This window comes from Oncorhynchus mykiss, chromosome 2, assembly GCF_057628025.1.
Source record: "Oncorhynchus mykiss isolate SJ-2025 chromosome 2, ASM5762802v1, whole genome shotgun sequence".
NCBI classification, from domain to species: Eukaryota; Metazoa; Chordata; class Actinopteri; order Salmoniformes; family Salmonidae; genus Oncorhynchus; species Oncorhynchus mykiss.
This window is the reverse complement of record NC_143023.1, coordinates 32,578,101-32,602,309: the sequence shown is the minus strand read 5'-3', so window position 1 is coordinate 32,602,309 and position 24,209 is coordinate 32,578,101. Positions and strand designations below refer to the sequence as shown.

At 43.7% G+C, this 24,209-nt stretch overlaps 1 protein-coding gene across 3 annotated transcripts in view; it reads left to right on the top strand.

The window, feature by feature from the left end:
• Window positions 1-1,623: 1,623 nt before the first annotated feature.
• LOC110534759 (myotubularin-related protein 11) overlaps window positions 1,624-24,209 on the top strand; it is a 34,005-nt gene continuing 11,419 nt past the window's right edge. The window contains exons 1-6 of one of the 3 annotated variants that reach the window (XM_090197252.1): window positions 1,669-2,083; window positions 3,022-3,126; window positions 7,753-7,822; window positions 17,138-17,274; window positions 17,515-17,584; window positions 17,815-17,954. In XM_090197252.1, the coding sequence (XP_090053378.1) occupies window positions 2,027-2,083; window positions 3,022-3,126; window positions 7,753-7,822; window positions 17,138-17,274; window positions 17,515-17,584; window positions 17,815-17,954 (579 nt within the window). In that variant the 5' untranslated portion in view covers window positions 1,669-2,026. Of the gene's footprint in view, window positions 2,084-3,021; window positions 3,127-7,752; window positions 7,823-17,137; window positions 17,275-17,514; window positions 17,585-17,814; window positions 17,955-24,209 lie in introns of all 3 variants that reach the window. The other 2 variants (XM_036946325.2, XM_036946314.2) reach the window with 2 other exon arrangements.

Sequence of the window (24,209 nt, the reverse complement as noted above, 5' to 3'; positions counted from 1 at the left end):
GTATGGTAGGTATTCCAGAGATGTATTGAAAAGGGATTGTCTGTTTTTCAATGTACTCATTGGATATACAATGTTGGATGAAGGGTGAGAATTGGTATTATCTTGATCTAAGGATGATGTAATTGTGACACCATTGATTTGAAATCTCTCGTGGCCAGACTACTTAAACATAAATGGTACTGTAGTCCGGTACATTTATCGACCATCTGACCAAATGACACCAGATTTGAGTTCTGGGTTAACTGCGATTTACATTGTTAGAATCAATGTGTACATCGACTCATCTACATCTAATGCCAGCCAGTAGATATAAATGTTCAAAACTATTATATTGTCCAATTTATCAATTGTGTTGAAACACAAGCCTCTCTCTCGCTTGGTTGATTAAACAGCAAAAGCTGTTTTTATGTATTAGAAACAACTTATCACAGCGTTACACATTAGTAGTAACTTTCACCCAGATGATGCAGCTGACAGTGTCTGAAGCTGTTCTATGTATTAGAGAAATTGGAGACCCTTATGTAATATTGAATAGGGTCCCATGTGGTAGAACGAGGTTTGGATTTATAGCTCGTTCACCAGGACACGGTCTCCCCACCTGGCTGTTAGGAAGGACAGACTGTACTTTATCCATTTTAGAATTTCTATTTGCTCATCAAAAGGAATTTCTTCAATACATTCCCGCTGGAATATTCTTCCAATAGCATCTGTCTGCATTACTGCAGTACTACCTTTCTACATTGTCAGTTCAGATGACAGTGCAGCCGTACCTCAGACGCTCATCATTTACCAAAGGATCAACTGCAGGTACTGTATCACTGGCCTGTGTTAAGACTAACGCCTACTTTTTTAGGGCTTGTATCTTGTAGGTAGTTTACTACTGGTAATATTATTTAGAATTTGAAATAGAATTTATTTAAAAAAAAATTGCTTCTGTGCTCTTTAAGCCTAGTCATCCTCATGGCATTTTCTTGTTTACATCGTTGCTTCCATTCTCGTTTGAAATTCTCAAGGTAGGCGAGAAGTTGAATACTTAGTCATTTTACAGTGTACTACAAATGCAACATCCAATTCATTCTGCATCAGTAACACGGGTATAATGATTTACAACTATTTTATAAGCATGTATGATCCTGTAAAATGTTATAGGGCTGTTGATGTTAAGTATCTATATTGAAGTTAACGATGGGACTACACGATCACATTTTTATTTCTGTACCTCAGGCTGTTTCTATACTACTAATTTAAGTGAATCAGCTTGTCAATTACAAATGACTTAATGTAGCATTGGAGGCAAAAGGTATTTAGAAATATATGTGCATCTGTGTCTAGGCCTGTATTCAACAACCTATTAAATGGCCCATTTGAACCATCTCCATTTCCATAAAACTAGGCCTACTTCAAAGCTCTACATACTGTCTGTCTTACCTTTCCTAAATTCAAAATGTCATAGCACAGTGTTCTTCATAGTCCTGAAGAACTGAACTGCTTTAGTCCCAGTGCTGTGACACTTCATTCAACTAACCAAGACCTTGATTACCTGAATAAAGTGGCTTAATTTGCAGGACTATTATTGAAGTACAATCTACTGGTGAAAAATTGGGATCCTATTAGATGCTTTTTACACTGCTGGCCCTTTAAGAGGCTGTACTGCACTTGCTCTTTTTCACTGGTGTGTCATTTTAACTATGGCGAGGGAATCAACAAATGGAAATGAGAGGAATGGGTACAAGCAGAGGTAAACATTTCTTACACATTCCAGTGACTAACAACTATAGGCAAATAATCCTGACGGGCGGTACATTTATGTGGGGCGTGCACTACACTGTAGCCTACATACATGGATTCTTTCGGCAAAGATAACCGTGAAAGGAACGAAATTAGTTTTTAATTCACAGAGACCACCTCTGTTCTCGAAACCGGTGATGCAGGGTCTCGCTGTCATTCGAAGAAAGTGGGCCGTTTCTTAAGGTCTAAGGTCTACTTTCTATATTTCGCTCGAGAGAGTTGAGTGTTGGACGTCAAAATGTTAACTGGATCCAAAACCACGTTCAAAGTGAGACAGATGGTTCCAGATATAAAGGTAGGCTTTCGACTCAATGTTTTAATATTATGTTGGATTTTTTTCGTGTTCTGAAAGGTAGCTTGCCGTGGGTCAACTTTAGCTACAAATGAGAATAATGAACTGAAATACTTTGTTCCATCGTTGGACTATATAAACAGATGTAGATTCCACCTACAAATCTTGCTGTGTTCAGAATGGTTAGTTACAATGTGTCCAACTAATTCGACAATGTCTCAAATTCTATGAAACATTGTAAGACGTATGTATTCCACATTCCACAGACAGAAGACTGAAGGCCTTTTATTCTTATTGTCTGGGTCTAAGGGGGTTGTTTTCCTTTTATACAGCATCTAAAAGAAGCTGTCCATCGTAGCATTCTTTGTTTTATGCACTAGGTTTCTGTATGGTAAAGAGACAGCCAGCACATGTGCACCGATTCATTTTGCCTACTTGGATTCTATTAATTATTATCCATACCAAATGATGGCATGTGCTATGAATGCCCATATGGTTAATACGGATTTAGAGAGAAAATAATTTGAGCTGATGGACTAAACAAATTTAAACCTTACAGACAGTGTACAGTTGCATACTGTACAATATAATATGAGAACAATGAACTGTTGGAATATAAATTGACTACGACGAGTGGGATTAGTCAACATATTCAAGACCTTGGATCATTATGCATAGTGATGCCTGTTTTCTTAAATAACTCCTAACTACTCTTCAGCAGCACCAATTGATTCTAAACTTGGGTGGCCAGGAAACAATCATACAGGAAGCTGCTACCATCACACACTTTATCACTGAAAGCATATATATATATATATATATTTATTTATTTATTTATTTATTTATTTAGAACCTCAGAGAGACCTGTGGTTTCTTAACATTCAGGTTTATTTCTGAGATCCTTCATGTGTTGTGGCCTTGAATTTTTTGTTGTTGCACAGGACACATTGTGGTGGAGCTCTGGATGGGTCTGTCTGCACAGGTCTACACCGTTGATGCCTTCAAGTCTGTTACACCACCACAAAGGGATCAACCTTTTACTTACAGTATGTCAGTGAACATGCTTTGTCACGCCCGTCTTTGGGAAAAGTATTTTGTAAAGGCAGCAGCCATGCAGATTTACAGAGATTTGGACATCATTGCATGGAAGACTGTCTGTGTGAACACATTCGGGGCGAGGGACATGTCTATAAGCCCAATACAATTAAAACCCAATCTAAATTGAAGAACCTTGGTGAAAATTGGTAGACTGATTTATTACAGTGATGGTCATAGCCTAGATATTTCTTTAGAATTTTATGCTGGTGTGCTCGTGCGCTCTGTGCTGCTTAGCTCTTCCTCCATGGTTATTTTGAGAAGCCGCAGGGGGAAACGATAACAGATGCCTCAACTCCACCCTCAAGCATTGCTGCTCAATGCTCACATGTGGGGTGGGGGTGATTAGCGCAACATCTGACTGTTGCCATGGCAACGGCAGCCTGAGGCGCAGGAGTTCTTGAATAAAAGTGCCTAACAGAAATAGCAGTTTCTTTTAGCCATCTTGGAAATAAACATTTGCAATGTGGCTGCAGATTAACATATGGTGATGTCCTGAATATTATACACCTATACACTCTGGTTTCACTTCCACTAAAGTGTTGAGGTTTAGAAATGCACTGAATAGGAATGAGTTGACACTGGATATGAAAGCTTTGTCGTGTACATTTTGTATTTAAGAAGTAGGCTACAGTTGGTCCCAATACTGAACCAAATTACATTTGTGGAATAAGTGTTGTAACTCTTGTGTATGTAGGCTATGTACAGTAATACCAAATTAGTTACCATTGAGATATGACATAAGGTTAAGTAAGCAAAGTCCTGCCATCCATTTCACATCACATGCAGACTGGTTGGGTTATAAGGAGGTTTGCATGTTACTGTTCATAATTACAGTCCAGGCTTTTTGTTTTCCCCCACTCTGTCTTTCCCCTCCCTTGAGTTGTTCACATGCTGGCTCCTCAGCTAGCTAGAATCTGGAAGCAGTCAGTCAGTCAACCACACAACACAATGCAAGTGCCACAGTAGTGAAAATGTCAGAGGGCTCAGCTCTATTCAGAGTGGCTGGAGATCCATGAGGGCTCATAAAAGAGAGCCAAAATGGTATTCACACACCCAGTCCCATAGGGCCAAGGCCTCCGATCCTGAAACAAGCTATGGAACTGGCGGTGCTTCCCATGCGGAAACTGAACAAAACAATGCCGTCTCTCATTAGTAAACAAGATGTATGCTTGTTTTCAAGGATTTATTGATTGTACATTGGGTGATTATTAACCAAAACTGCTATCCCGAGGGAAGCGTGAAACAAGGATGGTAGCCTGTTTCTGTCCATTTCAAGTGTCTAGAATGTTTTGGACAACACCCAATGTGGGAGTTGTATGTTTATGAGTTGCTGGAGTCACAAATGTTTGTTTAACAAGAAGCACATTTAAAACACGAGTTATTGAAACCTGTCCTGTTATTACAGTCTACAAATTTACATACTTACGCTATGAACTGACACATGCACAACCAGTGACAAATAGAAGCTTGAAATACATGCCGCCACACACACCCTCAGACACACACGTGCCCCACACACACCCTCTGATTGAACTTTGAACCCTCCTTACACAGCGAGTGCATCATTGAGTATACAACCAGTTTCCTCCAGACTAGATGATACAGAGTTTAATTTAGAGGGATATAGAAGAAGATTAGAATGCAACATGTCTCACCATGAACAGCAACTCATTTGGACTATCATTAAGGGCAGTTAATGAGTGTTTGTTGCAGATTCATTAAAACATTCATATTTTGTCTTATATGTTTAAATCACTTTCCTTCCTTGTTTTATGTACATTCCGAGGTGGAATTCTCAGTAGTCTATTCCAGTGTGGGATCTCTTTCATTGTTTTGTCGTTGGGGTTTTGTTCTCTCGGTATAATAAAGTGTGTGATGTGACTATTTATGTTGTAGGAAATGTATTACACTGTCGTAGACGCTCCTTGAAAGCAAAAGAAACGAGGCAGCATTAAAGCAAAGCCACGGCTCACGGCTAGACAGAAACGGTTTTGGGTTTCAGGACAACTTTTGTCTGGTTTATGTTTCAGGAGTTGCTCCAAATGGGGCAAGAGGTAAAACACTTCAAAGCGAGTCCATGTTTAGAGAAAAGACCCAACATCCTTCTTTACATTTTTAGAGCCCCTACGGCAATGCCACAAACCTGCTTATTGATGTGAGGAAAATAGCAATACCACATAAACCGCCAGGCTAACCTCCTTCTACAGCGGCACCACATGTTGAAACAGTGTGTTTTAATGATCTAACTAGTAAAAATCTAACTACCTGAGCTACACACAGGCCCCTTGTTGGCGAGGGACGTTGTTCAAACCTACAGTGTGAGGTTTATGTGGTGTTAGACTGCCAATTTCCTTCCACCAGTAAGTTTGGTCTATTTCAGGGCAGAGGAGGTATGTTCTCCTCTGTAGAAGCAGTCTGCCCGCAGTGGCAAGGGGAAGCCATGAGCAATGGAAACTGCAACGGGCCTTGGCTGCACTCCCTGAGGAGAAAGGGAAGGAGGGCAGGAGGGAGGGAAAGAGTGATCGAGTAGTACACAGGCAGAAGCCAGATACTTCAGGGAGAGTCAAGGAGTGAATCATCAGCAGAAACAGAGCCTGGACATGTGGTTATTCATTTTGGGGGGTGAATTGGATTTAGGACTCTAATTTGGGTTTTTTCCTCTCCCTCACCGATTTAGGGTTCCAGTCATTTTCGTCTAGACAGATTCACCTCGCCCTTCTCTCCAATCTGATCTACCTGCTGACTTGTTCTACCTTTGTCTAGTGCAGTTACTCTTCATGTTATGACACATTTTGTTGTAGTTTATTTGATGGGCTTTCACTCTATTCTTCCTCAGCCTCCAATGTAGTTTTAGCTGGTGGAGCAGTTTGGAGAATTTCTGCTGTTGGAATCCAAATATGTTTACTGAATTTCGGGATATAACACAATCCCAAGGCACAGAAACAGAGTTTGTTAATATTGATAACTACCAAAAGGGTTGATGATAGGAACTGAGTTTCAGATTAAAAAAAAATAAAACAAGATCTAAATATCAAAATAAGTTCAGAAAAAGAGCAAGCAATGCAGCTGTGGGTGTTTGAGTTATAAATGGGGAATTGGTGCTGAAACAATGGAAAAACAAATGAGTTGAAAAGCCAGAAGAAAACAAAAATGAACAATGGTCTGCTGGCGAGCAGAAACCAAGAACGTTGTAAAGTTTTAGTGTTCTCCCTTGTAATTTAAAAACTGGCTTGTTTATCCACCATGCCCTTCTGCTAACTCAGGTCTTGGGTGGAGGATTGAGTCAATAAAATTGGTGGAACAATAACCTTGTCCAGGATGTCTTGGTATGACCCAGGACGTCATCTTCTGTTTTGAGAAAGTCAGGACTGTTCGCCTATTTTTGAGATTTTTGTTAGAGCCCATTTTTGAGGTTTTTGTTAGGGGGGTTGGCAGTTTGGGGTTGGGGTTTCTCTCACACTAACTGCTGTGGCAAGAATTTAAAAGCTGTGTGATTTGATGATGGGAAAGAAGCTGAAAACCAATACTACTATTATTCAGATGTGCAAATTCTGTTATTGTTGACAAGTTCCTTAAGCTCCATATTCTCTAACATTTTCAGCCACTCGAGTACTCTGCTAACATTAGCATGAGGCTAGCATATTATGCTAGCATTATGCTAGCCTCATGCTAATGTTAGCAGAGTGCTCTTGAGCTTAGGCCGCTGTTGATATGGTCAGTTGGGCATATGCATTTCACAGACAAGGCAAACAGCTATGCTATGAATGAGTGGAACCTACAACCTGTTTAAGGAGCAAAGGTTATCTTTGTTTAATGTTCTCATGAGGTTTTAGCCACTGTCAATCTAAAGGAAACCAGAAGTGTGTCATACGTTCTCATTAGCATGTTAGCACACAGTTCACTTCACCTCTACATTGTGTGTGTCACAAGAGTTATAGTAGCCTAAGAGTATTTGTCACACATAAGTTGTTTTTAGTTCGCAAGCCAAGAAATATGTGACTAAACTGGAGCAAAAATGTAACGTGTTTGTGAACATTGGCCTTGTAGGCAGTGAAGAATTGCTGAGTGAGTAGTCAGTACCATAAAGATTCATTGTATACTTTATAGCAATTTCCATGTCTCTATACTGGACTGCCAGAGTGGTCATTACCAGAACAAACAGTTCATTTTTCAATGCCTAGGCCTATGTCTTGTGCATTGTGTGATTTCTACCCTATGTAAATGGTCTTCTGTGGTGGGTGGGAGCTCAGGCTAAATGGGCCCATATGTGCTAGCAGCTAGCCAGTAGTCCGGTAATAGCAACCTGCGGTTCTATGGGATTGGATTATGTCGCTAGCAGAACAGCCTGGAGTACTTTGAGACCGCATCAAATCATACAGTACAGAGCAAAACAACTAATAAAACATGGAAACTGAGAGTCATCATGGAGCATTGTGGGATTGGCTATGGTTTTGGGGAATGTGGTCAATAAGAAAATCTTGAGTTGAAGCAAAATTACATGAGTGTTTGTTCTCTTATTAGTTTTTGACGGGATGCAGTAATAACACCAGGCCTGTTATCTGTTCCCTCTGCAGGAGAGGATGCTGAGTCACAGTGGTGTCAACGCACGGGGGAGAGATATGTTTGGACTACGCTGCTTACCAGGTAAGACCCAGACTGAAGAGCACTGATGAATATGAGGCTAGTTCCATGTGACAAACACAGTAGCTATACGTGTATCATAACATGTGGGTCTGAAAACACAGCGTCAGCCACATCTCTTTAGGCAAGTCCATCTTTTGAAACTGCACCCATCTGTATCTCTGTTTTCTTACTAAATCCTAGTGCTAAGCTACTGTAATGTAGCCTCTGAGAACAGTGTGTCAGTGTACTGTGGAGAGAAGTGCTGCAGGCCCCTGCCCCTGTTCATAATCTCAGTTTCAGCAGCACGCCGCATCAGGAGCTTTCCAACTGGAATGTTGGCAGGCCAGGGCCCCTCCAGAGCCAAGCTAATCTCTAACGATTCATATCAGCAGTTATTCACAGCACCTCTGTGGGAGCAGTGTGTGTGTTTCCTTGTCCCTTTCACTTTCAGCTCTCACTTCCACCTTGTACCGCTGACCTAGACACACCCCTCCTCCCTCACTTCCCACTTCATTCACTTTTTATTTTTGTCTGATTCAGAAACTGTTTTTGTCTCATTCTTTCCAGACTCTCCCAGTCTGTCTGAGGGTCACTGTAGACCCATTCTGAGTTGTTTTTGTGATCATGCGACTGTGAAATTCTGTCCGTCTGTCTTTCTTTCTCTCCGGCTCTCACATCCCTTTCTCTGACCAATTTTCTGTGTCCTGCCGTGGTAGATTTGAAACACATCTGGTCATGGAAATCTGCCTCACATTAAGGCAGAAAGGATTCATCCGAATTGGAAACACTGTCATAGTTTCTGCGAAGGAGTTCTCTCATGTTGGAAACTGACTTTCAGCTCTGAAAAATGTGCTACACACACTTTCACAGATGCACCACGCAAGGTAATGGGGAATCTGTGGAAGCAAACTGGGTGAAAGGGCTCACGTTGCAGCATCCCAAAGACACACAGACAGTCGGAAAAGTCCCAGGCCTCAGTGTACTTTATACTATACAACCCTGCGTGCCATTCATCACATTCTCAGATAACATTCGGACACAGGACAGGGGAAACCAGAGCGAGCGGGCTCCAGGGGGTGAATGGGTCAGGGCAGCACAAACAGCTATGGGTGGAAAGATAGATAGATCGTGTACCTTTTGAATATGAGGGGCCTACTGTAGATCCACAGACAAAGCCAAGTGGACAGGACCCTCCTCAGAGCATAACCACAATCCCCTGATCCATGCGCTTATGTTACACTGGATTTGGTTTGGTGTCAATCCTTGGACTGTCACTGCTGGCCTTGCTGAGTGACAAGAGAAGAGCAGGTCAATATCTCTGAAGAATATACAATTGTATGCTTTATGAGCTCAATTTGGATAGCACGCTAACTACCTAAAGAAGTAGTGAAGAGCGCTGTTCATTCTGTGTGTGTGCATATGTATACATGTTTTCCTACATTATCACGACCACAATGTCCTGACAAGGTAGGAAAACAAGAAACATTTTGAAAAGTCAGGACTTCATGTCCGGATTTTGTTAAAATGACATTTTAGGCTTAATTATTACGTTTGGGGTAAAAGTTAGGGTTATATTTAGGTTTAGGGGTAGGCAAAATAGGATTTTTGAATGGGAATACATTTCTATTGCCCAAAAGGTCCTGTAAATTTATGAAAACAAAGCTGTGTGTGTTGTTTCATCAGACATTTCATGACACCGCTCTGGTAAACCTTTTGTCTTATTCTCTCCCATTGGTTAGCAGAGGGCCAGAAACGTCTCATCTGCACGCACATAGGAACAAAATGGAGAACAAATGTGGTTGGAAACAAATTAAATTGAAAATGGAGCATTTGGTTCATATCACATTCAGCTGTGTTCTCTCTGGCCGATTTCTCAGGTTGTTCAATCCACTGGCAGAACACCAATGGACAAAGAGAAATATAGCCACAGTGGGGATTTTCCAGAGTTTATGTGTGTTTGTTTGAAAGTGCATGTGTATGTGTTTGTCTGAGTGCATATGTGAGTACATGTGTTTTTGTGTGCGAGGGAGGGTTAGAAAAAGAGAGAGACAAAGGCACTTGAGCTTAGTGTGTGTGTGGTGTGTGTGAGGCCTGCACTCTGTTGGACGAAAGTAAAACTGTTTAAACTGTTAAATTACCAATGTCATCTTATAAACAGCGTCACTGTATACAGAGTATTGAGTGACTCAATCCTCAGCTTCCCATGTTTTAGGAATGTAAACCACCTGCAGACTCTCCAGTCCAGAATAGTCAAACCAGAAGCAGACACTTCCTGTCCCCTCTCTCATGTCTGTGAGCCACAATGCCTAAGAAATGTCTTCAGCACTGTTGCACCCGGGGAGCCATTAAAAGGAGCACGCAAATCCCACTGAGCCTGATTGGCCACAGAGTAACAGGCAATCTAGAAACAAGGGCTCATTTGTGTTTAAAACCTAAAGTGTCCGTAGGGTGCCTGGTTCAAGAGTTTAATTTGTAGCTATATGTCTGGGACTATAGAAAGGGAATACTTGTGTTGAGGGTTTGTGACTATGATCCGGCGTCATAAGACCGAAGTCGGCGTAAACATAGCCTAATCACAGTGCCTTGCTTGATTCCAGTCCTCAGCTCACCAGCCCAAAGATCTTGTGGCTTTGCTGAGGGACCCTTTGAAGATTTCTTTGTAGTTTTTGCCAGGCTTTGGTGTTAATCTTGTGCAATGGGCAAAGTATTTGAGTGTTAGCTGTGAAGACCTTGATTACAGCCACACTTCCCTTTCTCATAGGATAAACAAGCATTTTATGTGTTAAATTAAGATTTCCTGTTTTTATGTAATTTGGTATCCCTGAAAATCTTCTCTCAACTGAGGTCTAATTGGCTGTCTGAGGTTGAGCACTACCAAAAATGGCATGCTTTGTGCAGTTATGTTTTTGAATGATTCCCTTTTTTTTCTCCTTCAACGTTATTTTTGAAGGAATTCAGTTCCTTAAAATTAGTTTTGAAGGAATTGAGCCCTTTCAACAACCCACCAAATCCTTTTTATTGTTCTAAAAACTGAAAATGAAAACATTCTCTCCACCATGATGGTGTCTGGCCAAACACTTCCATTGCAAGAGATAAAAAGGCTATTTTCCCCTCTACTCTGTCCTGGACTTTGTTGCCATGGAAACCCAAGTCTAGCTGGCAAAGGCTTTGTTTTGCTGGGAGAGAGCATTACAAATGTGCTGTCTCACTGATGTGTGAAAGAGGGTGTGTCTTTGTGCTCAGTGTGTTTAGATGTGAGAGAGCTGTATGGATGAAAGTGCTTGTTTTTGGAAGATTTGTTCTATAGTTCTGGAATCTAGTTTTTATTTTCAAGCATCAACAAAATATTACAAACAGATTTTAAAATATGTTGCATAAATTAATCATTCCTAACAAAGCATTTAAACACATTTATGGCGTAATAACATGGTAATAGACTAAAATTGATAGCTGTAGAGTCAAAGCAGTATCAGCCCTGTATCCCATGGGAGGTCCCACAAGAGCAGGTTAAATTGCAAGTTTAATTGACATAAAAAAAAGGCTCTGTAAATATGCACCAATACATCTGCATTTGGATTGGAAAATGCATCTGAAGTGTAATGAGGATACATACAGTTGAAGTCGTAAGTTTACATACACCTTAGCCAAATATTTTTAAACTCAGTTTTTCACAATTCCTGACATTTAATCCTAGTAAAAATCCCCTGTCTTAGGTCAGTTAGGATCACCACTTTATTTTAAGAAATTGTGAAATGTCAGAATAATAGTAGAGAGAATGATTTATTTCAGCTTTTATTTCTTTCATCACATTCCCAGTGGGTCAGAAGTGTACATACACTCAATTAGTATTTGGTAGCATTGCCTTTGAAATTGTTTAACTTGGGTCAAATGTTTGGGTAGCCTTCCACAAGCTTCCCACAATAAGTTGAGTGAATTTTGGCCCGTTCCTCCTGACAGAGCTGGTGTAACTGAGTCAGGTTTGTAGGCCTCCTTGCTCGCACACGCTTTTTCAGTTCTGCCCACAAATGTTTTATAGGGTTGAGGTCAGGGCTTTGTGATGGCCATTCCAATACCTTGACATTGTTGTCCTTAAGCCATTTTGCCACAACTTTGGAAGTATGCTTGGGGTATTTGTCCATTTGTAAGACACATTTTCGACCAAGCTTTAACTTCCTGACTGATGTCTTGAGATGTTGCTTCAATATATCCACATAATTTTCCTTCCTCATGATGCCATCTATTTTGTGAAGTGCACCAGTCCCTCCTGCAGCAAAGCACCCCCACAACATGATGCTGCCACCCCCGTGCTTCACGGTTTGGATGGTGTTCTACGGCTTGCAAGCTCCCCCTTTTTCCTCCAAATATAATGATGGTCATTATGGCCAAACAGTTATATTTTTATTTCATCAGACCAGAGGACATTTCTCCAAAAAGTACGATCTTTGTCCCCATGTGCAGATGCAAACCGTAGTCTGGCTTTTTTATGACGGTTCTGTAGCAGTGGCTTCTTCCTTGTTGAGCAGCTTTTCAGGTTATGTTTATATAGGACTCGTTTTACTGTGGATATAGATATTTTTGTACCTGTTTCCTTCAGCATCTTCACAAGGTCATTTGCTGTTGTTTTGAGATTGATTTGCACTTTTCGCACCAAAGTACATTCATCTCTAGGAGACAGAACGCGTCTCCTTCCTGAGCGGTATGATGGCTGCGTTGTCCCATGGTGTTTATACTTGTTTGTACAGATGAACGTGGTACCTTCAGGCATTTGGAAATTGCTCCCAAGGATGAACCAGACTTGTGGAGGTCTACAATTTTTTGGTCTTGGCTGATTTATTTAGATTTTCCCATGATGTCAAGCAAAGGGGCACTGAGTTTGAAGGTAGGCCTTGAAATACATCCACAGGTACACCTCCAATGGACTCAAATGATGTCAATTTGCCTATCAGAAGCTTCTAAAGCCATGACATTATTTTCTGGAATTTTCCAAGCCTTTTAAACGCACAGTCAACTTAGTGTATGTAAACTTCAGACCCACTGGTATTGGGATACAGTGAAATAAAAGTTAAATAATCTGTCTGTATACAATTGTTGGAAAAATTACTTGTTTCATGCACAAAGTAGTTGTCCTAACTGACTTACCAAAACTATAGTTTGTTAACAAGACATTTTTGGAGTGGTTGAAAAACTAGTTTGAATGACTCCAACCTAAGTGTATGTAAACTTCCGACTTTAACTGTAAGTACAGTATATTGATGCGAATGTGTTGGAGTGTGAGGTGGAATAGTATATGACTGGCGTTGATACAAGCAGCTTCATTTACGGCCGAAACACCACAGTGAGAAAAGGCAGGGAACTGTTCATCGATCTAAATAGGAAAATTTATTTATTGGCACGCACATGCCTCTGGTATCATGCTGCCTTTTGTATTTGTGACAATGTTTGCATTGATATCAATAATTGCGATGACGGAATGATTCCTTACTTGCACTAGCATTTGGACAGCTTTCACTGCCATGGTTATCTCCACCCCTCCCTTCTAGTAGCTCTTCAACTTTTTCTTGAGTTCAGTGACTGATTTCCTCACCGCCACAAAATCCCAGCCTGGTTTAGTCGAAGTGGCAGGCAAATCTTCAGAGACAGGCTTACAATGTTCCTTGTACGTCTGAAGGAAATAGATGTGATATGTTGTGTGTGCGTGAGCTGTTCACAACTCAGCTTCTCTCATCCACAGCTTACCCACCTCCTGCTCCGGTCTCTTCAGGAGCAGTTCAACCCGACTCACTTCAGCCTCCTCCTGGGCTCTGATTGACTCCTTCACCTCAGAGCACCTTCTGTCAATGGAGTGGATCAGCTCCAGCTAAACCTCCTCCCACTGTCCTCCGCTGCTGCCTGTGCAGAGCTCTTGAGTGACGCCATAGCTTCTCTGAGCCGTTCTATCTCCCATGTCTTCTCTTTTCTCTTCAGTTGGAATGTTTCCCACCGTATTTTCACCTGAATCTCCTTCACACTCTTTCACACTTCTGCTGCAGCTGAGACTGTATCATGGCTTTTATGTTCATCTACACAGATAACAGAAACACTGCTGTTCTTTGCAGTACTCGTCCAACAGCTTGTTATGACGAGAGCAGACCTTCTCCTGCAGTTTTGGCAAGGCTTTGACTAGCGTGTACATCTTAGATGCAGAAGATTCATAGTGATGCTGGAGGGCAGTCCTACAGTAGACTGGCCATACACACCAGACAGGAAATATCCGCTTTTCCGTTTTCTCCCCGAGCAGACCTCACACTGCATATCTCCGGGTCTAGCATAGAAGAAAACACTTTGGAATTCTCCGTTCAGTTTCTCCACCATATCAGCCAGGATGGTATTTCTGTTCAAAAAAGTCCTTGGGGATAAAGGCCAGACTGCCCTGGGGGCTGCTGTAGAACCCCTTCTCATCATCCTGATCCCAGTAGCGCTCAATACAGTCCTTACAGTAGCTGTGTCCCCAGGCAGTTGTCACTGGATCTTTCAGTAGATCCAGACCTGATCGGACAGAAGAATTGGTCCTTCTCTATTAAAACATTAGCAGCTGCCATTTTGATACAGACTGACAGCTACGTAGACAGGCTGAGCTGAAATATTGGTATGAAGGTAATGAAATAGATACAAATTCAGAGTGTGGAAGGACAAAAGAGAGCTGAATGTTGCGTCATAGAGAGAAAAGGACTGAGTACCTTTTCTGAAACCCTCTTTCAGTGATTTTGAGTTTATGGAGCCCGATCACAAGCTAGTGAATTGTGATTGCGGTACATGAGAGAGGTCTTATATGTAAGGGCTGTTATGCTAACTGTTATGTACAGTAGAACTGTAATCACATTGGTTGCACACACCATATTTAATTATGTGTATGTGAAATGTCAATGTGATCGGAAATATGAGGCAAATGCCAAGCTGGACCTGGATGCCAGACAACTACATCTGCTTGACTCAACCGTTCAGTGGCTGACATAGCTGAGAAAATAGCACCTCCCAGCCCCTTGATAAACTCCATGCTGAAGTTTATTTTCATTCACATTTCTGTTATACATAGCACTCAACGTTACCCTCACCCTTCTCTCAAACAAGCAGTCATTCTGGTATTTTGCACAATTTATCACTTTACCTTGGAATGCTCAGTCTTGACAATGAAACTCTCATGATGTTCTAAAATGGTGTACTTTTTAAAAATTGTTTTCAATATCAGGCACATTTGAAACACTCTGTGGACAATAAAGTTGTTGCATTATGTTCAGTAAGCTCCAGCCTAAACCCCCTGATTGTGTTCCCCAGGAGAGTGTGTGCTCCAGCCTAAACCCCCTGTCTGTGTTCCCCAGGAGAGTGTGTGCTCCAGCCTAAACCCCCTGTCTGTGTTCCCCAGGAGAGTGTGTGCTCCAGCCTAAACCCCCTGTCTGTGTTCCCCAGGAGAGTGTGTGCTCCAGCCTAAACCCCCTGTCTGTGTTCCCCAGGAGAGTGTGTGCTCCAGCCTAAACCCCCTGTCTGTGTTCCCCAGGAGAGTGTGTGCTCCAGCCTAAACCCCCTGATTGTGTTCCCCAGGAGAGTGTGTGCTCCAGCCTAAACCCCCTGTCTGTGTTCCCCAGGAGAGTGTGTGCTCCAGCCTAAACCCCCTGATTGTGTTCCCCAGGAGATTGTGTGCTCCAGCCTAAACCCCCTGATTGTGTTCCCCAGGAGAGTGTGTGCTCCAGCCTAAACCCCCTGTCTGTGTTCCCCAGGAGAGTGTGTGCTCCAGCCTAAACCCCCTGTCTGTGTTCCCCAGGAGAGTGTGTGCTCCAGCCTAAACCCCCTGATTGTGTTCCCCAGGAGAGTGTGTGCTCCAGGCTAAACCCCTTGATTGTGTTCCCCAGGAGAGTGTGTGCTCCAGCCTAAACCCCCTGATTGTGTTCCCCAGGAGAGTGTGTGCTCCAGCCTAAACCCCCTGATTGTATTCCCCAGGAGAGTGTGTGCTCCAGCCTAAACCCTCTGTCTGTGTTCCCCAGGAGAGTGTGTGCTCCAGCCTAAACCCCCTGATTGTGTTCCCCCAGGAGAGTGTGTGCTCCAGCCTAAACCCCCTGTCTGTGTTCCCCAGGAGAGTGTGTGCTCCAGCCTAAACCCCCTGTCTGTGTTCCCTAGGAGAGTGTGTGCTCCAGCCTAAACCCCCTGATTGTGTTCCCCAGGAGAGTGTGTGCTCCAGCCTAAACCCCCTGTCTGTGTTCCCCAGGAGAGTGTGTGCTCCAGCCTAAACCCCCTGTCTGTGTTCCCCAGGAGAGTGTGTGCTCCAGCCTAAACCCCCTGATTGTGTTCCCCAGGAGAGTGTGTGCTCCAGCCTAAACCCCCTGTCTGTGTTCCCCAGGAGAGTGTGTGCTCCAGCCTAAACCCCCTGTCTGTGTTCCCCAGGAGAGTGTGTGCTCCAGCCTAAACCCCCTGATTGTGTTCCCCAGGAGAGTGTGTGCTCCAGGCTAAACCCCTTGATTGTGTTCCCCAGGAGAGTGTGTGCTCCAGCCTAAACCCCCTGATTGTGTTCCCCAGGAGAGTGTGTGCTCCAGCCTAAACCCCCTGTCTGTGTTCCCCAGGGGAGTGTGTGCTCCAGCCTAAACCCCCTGTCTGTGTTCCCCAGGAGAGTGTGTGCTCCAGCCTAAACCCCCTGATTGTGTTCCCCAGGAGAGTGTGTGCTCCAGCCTAAACCCCCTGATTGTGTTCCCCAGGAGAGTGTGTGCTCCAGCCTAAACCCCCTGTCTGTGTTCCCCAGGAGAGTGTGTGCTCCAGCCTAAACCCCCTGTCTGTGTTCCCCAGGGGAGTGTGTGCTCCAGCCTAAACCCCCTGTCTGTGTTCCCCAGGAGAGTGTGTGCTCCAGCCTAAACCCCCTGATTGTGTTCCCCAGGAGAGTGTGTGCTCCAGCCTTAACCCCCTGATTGTGTTCCCCAGGAGAGTGTGTGCTCCAGCCTAAACCCCCTGTCTGTGTTCCCCAGGAGAGTGTGTGCTCCAGCCTAAACCCCCTGTCTGTGTTCCCCAGGAGAGTGTGTGCTCCAGCCTAAACCCCCTGATTGTGTTCCCCAGGAGAGTGTGTGCTCCAGCCTAAACCCCCTGTCTGTGTTCCCCAGGAGAGTGTGTGCTCCAGCCTAAACCCCCTGATTGTGTTCCCCAGGAGAGTGTGTGCTCCAGCCTAAACCCCCTGTCTGTGTTCCCCAGGAGAGTGTGTGCTCCAGCCTAAACCCCCTGTCTGTGTTCCCCAGGAGAGTGTGTGCTCCAGCCTAAACCCCCTGTCTGTGTTCCCCAGGAGAGTGTGTGCTCCAGCCTAAACCCCCTGTCTGTGTTCCCCAGGAGAGTGTGTGCTCCAGAGGGCTGTGTTGGTGAGGAAGAAGCTAACTGCCAAGGAGGGGGGCGGATGGCTGTCTGGCACTCTCTTCTGTACCCACTTCAGAGTGGCCTTTGTGCCTCAGGACAGCCCCAAACCTGACGTGAGTACTGGACTAGCTCTGAGTATGGACTGTTGAAGGACAGCTCACCTGCTATCATAGTAGGAAAGTAGTAATGATGCCGTATTATTGCTAGAAGAAGGCTTGTGGGCGTAATCATCATCATCACAATCAACAACATCATATAGAACGTTTTCAGACCATCCATTCATTGGTGTAAAAAAATCCTGATCAGACAAACTGACCTATATTTGTACCATCCCTCTAACCCGCCGTATGTAGGACAACGCAGACCCTGTTCTCCTGGGGGATCATGACGTGGCCCTGGCCTCCATTGAGAAGGTTGTAGCTGGTAAGGCTTCTACAACTACTAGGCTGTAGTGCTCCCAAAGTCCTTTGTTCTATGAGAGCCACGAGATGTACTTGTAAAAGAAAATCTGATGAATGATATAAATAATAAACAGTGGTAATATCCTAAACCCAATTCTAGACTCGGCTTGACACAGGAAGCTGTAGCTATGAACCATCAGTGGTGTACCTGGGTTTTGACTGTAAGATTGTTGTGTAACCTCTGTGCTGCAGTGGGCCCATCCCGGACCAAGCTGGTGACGGCTAGCTCCTCTCTGAAGTTCACTCCTGAGGAGCTGGTGTTGTACTGCCGGGACCTGCGTGTTCTCTGCTTCCTCTTCGACCGCCTCACCCCCGACACACAGGCTGTGGAGGTAGTGTGTGCGTGTGTCTGTGCGTGTGCATGTGTCTGTGCGTGTGTATGTTTCTGCGTGTGTGTGTGTGCATGCGTGTGTGAGTGCGTGTGTGTATACAGTGCATTCGGAAAGTATTCAGACCCCTTGACTTTTTCAACATTTTGTTGCGTTACAGCCTTATTCTAAAATTGCTTAAATTATTTTTTCCCTCATCAATCTACACACAATAGCCCATAATGACAAAGCAAAAACAGGTTTTTAAAATGGAAATATCACATTTACATAAGTATTCAGACCCTTTACTTTGTTGAAGCACCTTTGGCAGCGATTACTGCCTTGGGTCTTCTTGGGTATGATGCTACAAGCTTGGCACACCTGTATTTGGGGAGTTTCTCCCATTCTTCTCTGCAGATTCTCTCAACTCTGTCAGGTTGGATGGAGAGCATCGCTGCACAGCTATTTTCAAGTCTCTCCAGAGATGTTTGATCGTGTTAAAGTCCGGGTTCTGGCTGGGCCACTCAAGGACATTCAGAGACTTGTCCCGAAGCCACTCCTCTGTTGTCTTGGCTGTGTGCTTAGGGTCGTGGTCCTGTTGGAAGGGGAACCTTCCAGTCTGAAGTCCAGAGCGCTCTGCAGTAGGGCAGAGCGAAATTTCATCAGCCGGTGATTTTCAAGCAAATAACTGCCGGTTTCATGGTAATTTACCATTAATTAACATAAACACATTTAACAACTCCTGGCTTCCACACATAGCCTACAAGCCACTGATACAGACTGTTGGAACGTCTACATTTTATAAAGTCTAATAAATCCATGTAATATAGCCTACACCTTCACAATAAATCCATGTATGTCCTTATGTTAAGTCCTGATCTGGCTCTGCCATATGGCTGTGGGCTACACTAGTTCGTTTAGCAGACAAGATTTGCTTAGAATTCCGTGCCATTATTTAATATTATTTTATAGAATAAAATTTAACAAAGCTGAATAAAGTAGAAAGGATACTTTTTCACATAACGATTTGAGAAACTGCGCACATGTGGCTATTCTGAATTGAGCAGTTAACAAAGAAATAGGTACTCCTATATGCCTAATTTAGAGTTATTCATTTAACTTTAGTTTTTCTACAAATGTTGGGCTATATGTTTAGATTTTTTATTAATTGTAAGGCTGCATGACTCGACTCTAATAATGATTTGAAAAAAGTTGCTTGAAAGGCATGTTTTTTGAAAAAAATGTTTGAACCCTTTTTCTCCCCAATTTCGTGGTATCCATTTGGTAGTTACAGTCTTGTCTCATCGCTGCAACTCCCGTACAGACTCGGGAGAGGCGAAGGTCGAGAGCCGTGCGTCCTCCGAAACACAACCCAACCAAGCCGCACTGCTTCTTGACACAATGCCCACTTAACCCGGAAGCCAGTTGCACCAATGTGTCGGAGGAAACACCATACACCTGGCGACCGTGCATTGCGCCCGGCCCGCCACAGGAGTTGCTAGTGTTCGATGGGACAAGGACATCCCTGCTGGCCAAACCCTCCCTTAACCCAGACGACGCTGGGCCAATTGTGCAGCTGCCCCATGGGTCTCCCAGTCACGGCCGGCTGCGACAAAGCCTGGACTCGAACCCTCAATCTCTAGTGGCACAGCTAGCACTGCGATGCAGTGCCTTGAAACCATTGCACCACTCGGGAGGCCCTCTCTGCTTTGTTTTTTGAGCAGGCTGTACACACTTCATCAGTTTCTCATTCAATTTGACAAATACTTGATAATGCCTAGAATTTCCCGGCAGCATCCCCTTTGTGTTGCCGTAATGCCCCCTAACAAAATCCATGCCTTTTGCAGTGGCCGTTGTGCTCTTGGGCTAAATAAACTCAGCAAAAAAAGAACCATCCCTTTTTCAGGACCCTGTCCTTCAAAGATAATTTGTAAAAATCAAAATGACTGCTTAGATCTTCATTGTAAAGTGTTTAAACACTGTTTCCCATGCCTGACTAACCGGTGTCTGTATGTAGCCTCGCAACTTTTATAGTCTCGCTACTGTATATAGCCTCGCTACTGTTTTTCACTGTCTTTTTATTGTTGCTTTTATTTCTTTACTTACCTATTGTTCACCTAATACCTTTTTTGCACTATTGGTTAGAGTCTGTAAGTAAGCATTTTATTGTAAGGTCTACTACACCTGTTGTATTCGGAGCACGTGACAAATAAACTTTGATTTGTTCAATGAACCATAAACAGTTAATGAACATGCACCTGTGGAATGGTCATTAAGACACTAACAGCTTACAAACGGTAGGCAATTAAGGTCACAGTCATGAAAATGTAGGACACTAAAGAGGCCTTTCTACTGACTCTGAAAACACAGAAAGAAAGATGCCCAGGGTCCCTGCTCATCTGCGTGAACGTGCCTTAGGCATGCTGCAAGGAGGCATGAGGACTGCAGATATGGCCAGGGCAATAAATTGCAATTTCCATACTGTGAGACAGCGCTACAGGGAGACAGGATGGACAGCTGATCATCCTCGCAGTGGCAGACCATGTGTAACAACACCTGCACAGGATTGGTACACCCGAACATCACACCTGCGGGACAGGTACAGGATGGCAACAACTGCCCGAGTTACACCAGGAACACACAATCCCTCCATTAGTGCTCAGACTGTCAGCAATAGGCTGCGAGAGGCTGGACTGAGGGCTTGTAGGCCTGTTGTAAGGCAGGTCCTCACCGGACATCACCGGCAACAACGTCACCTATGGGCACAAACCCACCATTGCTGGACTAGACAGGACTGGCAAAATGTGCTTTTCACCGATGAGTCACGGTTTTGTCTCACCATGGGTGATGGTCGGATTCACGTTTATCGTCGAAGGAATGAGCATTACACCGAGGCCTGTACTCTGGAGCGGGATCTATTTGGAGCTGGAGGGTCCTTCATGGTCTGGGCAGTGTGTCACAGCATCATCGGACTGAGTTGTTGTCATTGCAGGCTATCTCAATTCTGTGCGTTACAGGGAAGACATCCTCCTCCCTCATGTGGTACCCTTCCTGCAGGCTCATCCTGACATGACCCTCCAGCATGACAATGCCACCCCAGCATGACAATGCCACCAGACATACTGCTCGTTCTGTGCATGATTTCCTGCAAGACAGGAATGTCAGTATTCTGCCATGGCCAGCGAAGACCCCAGATCTCAATTCTATTGAGCACGTTTGGGACCTGTTGGATCGGAGGATAAGGGCTAGGGCCATTCCCCTCAGAAATGTCCAGAAACTTGCAGGTGCCTTGGTGGAAGAGTGGGGTAACATCTCACGGAAAGAACTGGCAAATCTGGTGCAGTCCATAAGGAGGAGATGCACTGCTGTACTTAATGCAGCTGGTGGCCACATCAGATACTGACTGTTACTTTCGATTTTGACCCCCCTTTGTTCAGGGACACATTATTCCATTTCTGTTAGTCACATGTCTGTGGAACTTGTTCAGTTTTTGTCTCAGTTGTTGAATCTTGTTATATTCATACAAATATTTACACATGTTAAGTTTTTTTTTTGTTTTGCTGAGTTTATAACAATTAGAGTGCTGTGTGCACTCTAATTAGAGTCCCTGAGTGCTGTGTGCTCAACAGCACCTCTCACTCACATGGCTCTCCATCACATCAGGTCTTCCTCACAGGCTACAAGTGAAGACAGACACATCGGGTTCGCAACTGCGGGCGTCCTTATCCAATTCCGAGTCGCATATTGAAGATATTGGAAGAACTGTCCACATTTACGTTTCATCAGCCAACAAGATGAGTAGGCCTAACGAATAGCAAAAGCACAAGCCTATGTCAATCTACTATCCCCATTAGTACAAAAGTTGACTTATACTGTGCGAGAAATACATTTTCCAAACATAGTCTTGGACAGTTGTGGGATGCGATAGATCCCAAATTAATACAACCAGTAGCATCAAAAATACTTTTTTACGCAATGAGGCTGATGCAACAGATCAGAATGTTTAGCTTAAAATGTTGATTAACTATTAGGCTATTTATTCACATTATAAGTATGTAATGCTTTTATTATAAAGGTGCATTTATATGGTGAAAATTATCTTCCCCAAACTTGAAACTCACACACTAACCTGCCAGTTAAATCAAATCAAATCAAATTTATTTATATAGCCCTTCGTACATCAGCTGATATCTCAAAGTGCTGTACAGAAACCCAGCCTAAAACTCCAAACAGCAAGCAATGCAGGTGTAGAAGCACGGTGGCTAGGAAAAACTCCCTAGAAAGGCCAAAACCTAGGAAGAAACCTAGAGAGGAACCAGGCTATGTGGGGTGGCCAGTCCTCTTCTGGCTGTGCCGGGTGGAGATTATAACAAAACATGGTCAAGATGTTCAAATGTTCATAAATGACCAACATGGTCGAATAATAATAAGGCAGAATAGTTGAAACTGGAGCAGCAGCACAGTCAGGTGGACTGGGGACAGCAAGGAGTCATCATGTCAGGTATTCCTGGGGCATGGTCCTAGGGCTCAGGTCCTCCGAGAGAGAGAAAGAAAGAGAGAATTAGAGAGAGCATAAGTGGGATGGCCAGTCCTCTTCCGGCTGTGCCGGGTGGAGATTATAACAGAACATGGCCAAGATGTTCAAATGTTCATAAATGACCAGCATGGTCGAATAATAATAAGGCAGAACAGTTGAAACTGGAGCAGCAGCACAGCCAGGTGGACTGGGGACAGCAAGGAGTCATCATGTCAGGTAGTCCTGGGGCATGGTCCTAGGGCTCAGGTCCTCCGAGAGAGAGAAAGAGAGAAGGAGAGAATTAGAGAACGCACACTTAGATTCACACAGGACACCAAATAGGACAGGAGAAGTACTCCAGATATAACAAACTGACCCTAGCCCCCCGACACATAAACTACTACAGCATAAATACTGGAGGCTGAGACAGGAGGGGTCAGGAGACAGTTAGGCTCTATGCCCCTTGTAAAGCGGATTAATCTGCTTAATTTTAAGAAGTTGTTTGGCACAAACCTTATCAAAACATATAAGCCTATGGGCTAGGCTACATGAGGTGTGTGACTATGATTTGAAAAAATTGCAAAAAAAGGCTATGTTTCTTGTCTTAAGCTGAGCATCATTCACAAGTGATAATAGAAAATTCACAAGTGATCGGCTAATATTGTCACCCATCAGACTATTCTTGATTTTAATATTGTCTTTACATATATGTGGGAAATTTGTTTTGATTTAGAATGGATCATTATCATGCACCTGTCTCGAAACAGGGGAAAAAATAAATGTAATCTATGCACTTAAATAGCAAAGGGAGCAGCTTTTTCTGTAGGTAATTTTCATGCCAGTTAGGTAAGCTATACTCCTGTTGTAAAGAGAAGCAATGTGCTTAATATTAGGAAAGTTGAAAAATAAATATAGTAGGCCTAGCCTATAAAAAGCTGATGGGATCCTCCTCTTTTTAATAGAGGCCATCAACCTGTATTCTCACGCAATTACATAAACATAAGCTCAAAGGCTCTCATGAAGTATTTGATTATATTTTCGATTACATTTGCATTGATGGCAGAGTGATTAGAGGGACAATAGAGTGCTGAGTAGCAGGCAGTTAGCAAGTTTTGGAGCATCAGAGCTTGGAGAAACACAATTACCGTGACTAAAGGGTCACGTGGAATTTGACTGACTGCCTTCATGACTCGTGACTACCGGTGTGGCAGTAATACGGTCACCGTAACAGCCCTGCTCTGGAGCAGGTTTTCATCAAGGGTCTCTCTATACTTTTCTCCGTTCACCTTTCCCTCGACCCTGACAAGTCTCCCAGTCCCTGCTGCTGAAAAACATCTCCACAGCACTGCCACATGATGCTTCACTGCAGGGATGGTGCCAGGTTTCCTCCAGATGTGACGCTTGGCATTTAGACCAAAGAGTTAGTTTAATCAAAACAGAGAATCTTCTTTCTCATGGTCTGAGAGTCCTTTCGGTGCCTTTTGGCCAACTCCAAGGGGCTATCATGTGCTTTTTACTGAGAAGTAGCTTCCGTCTGGCCACTCTACCGTAAAGGCCTGATTGGTTGAGTGCTGCAGAGATAGTTGTCCTTCTGGAAGGTTCTCCCATCTCCACAGAGGAACTCTGGAGCTCTGTCAGAGTGACCATCGGGTTCTTGGTCACCTCCCTGACCAAGGCCCTTCTCCCCCGATTGCTCAGTTTGGCTGGGCAGCCAGCTCTAGGAAGAGTCTTGGTGCTGCCAAACTTATTCCATTTAAGAATGA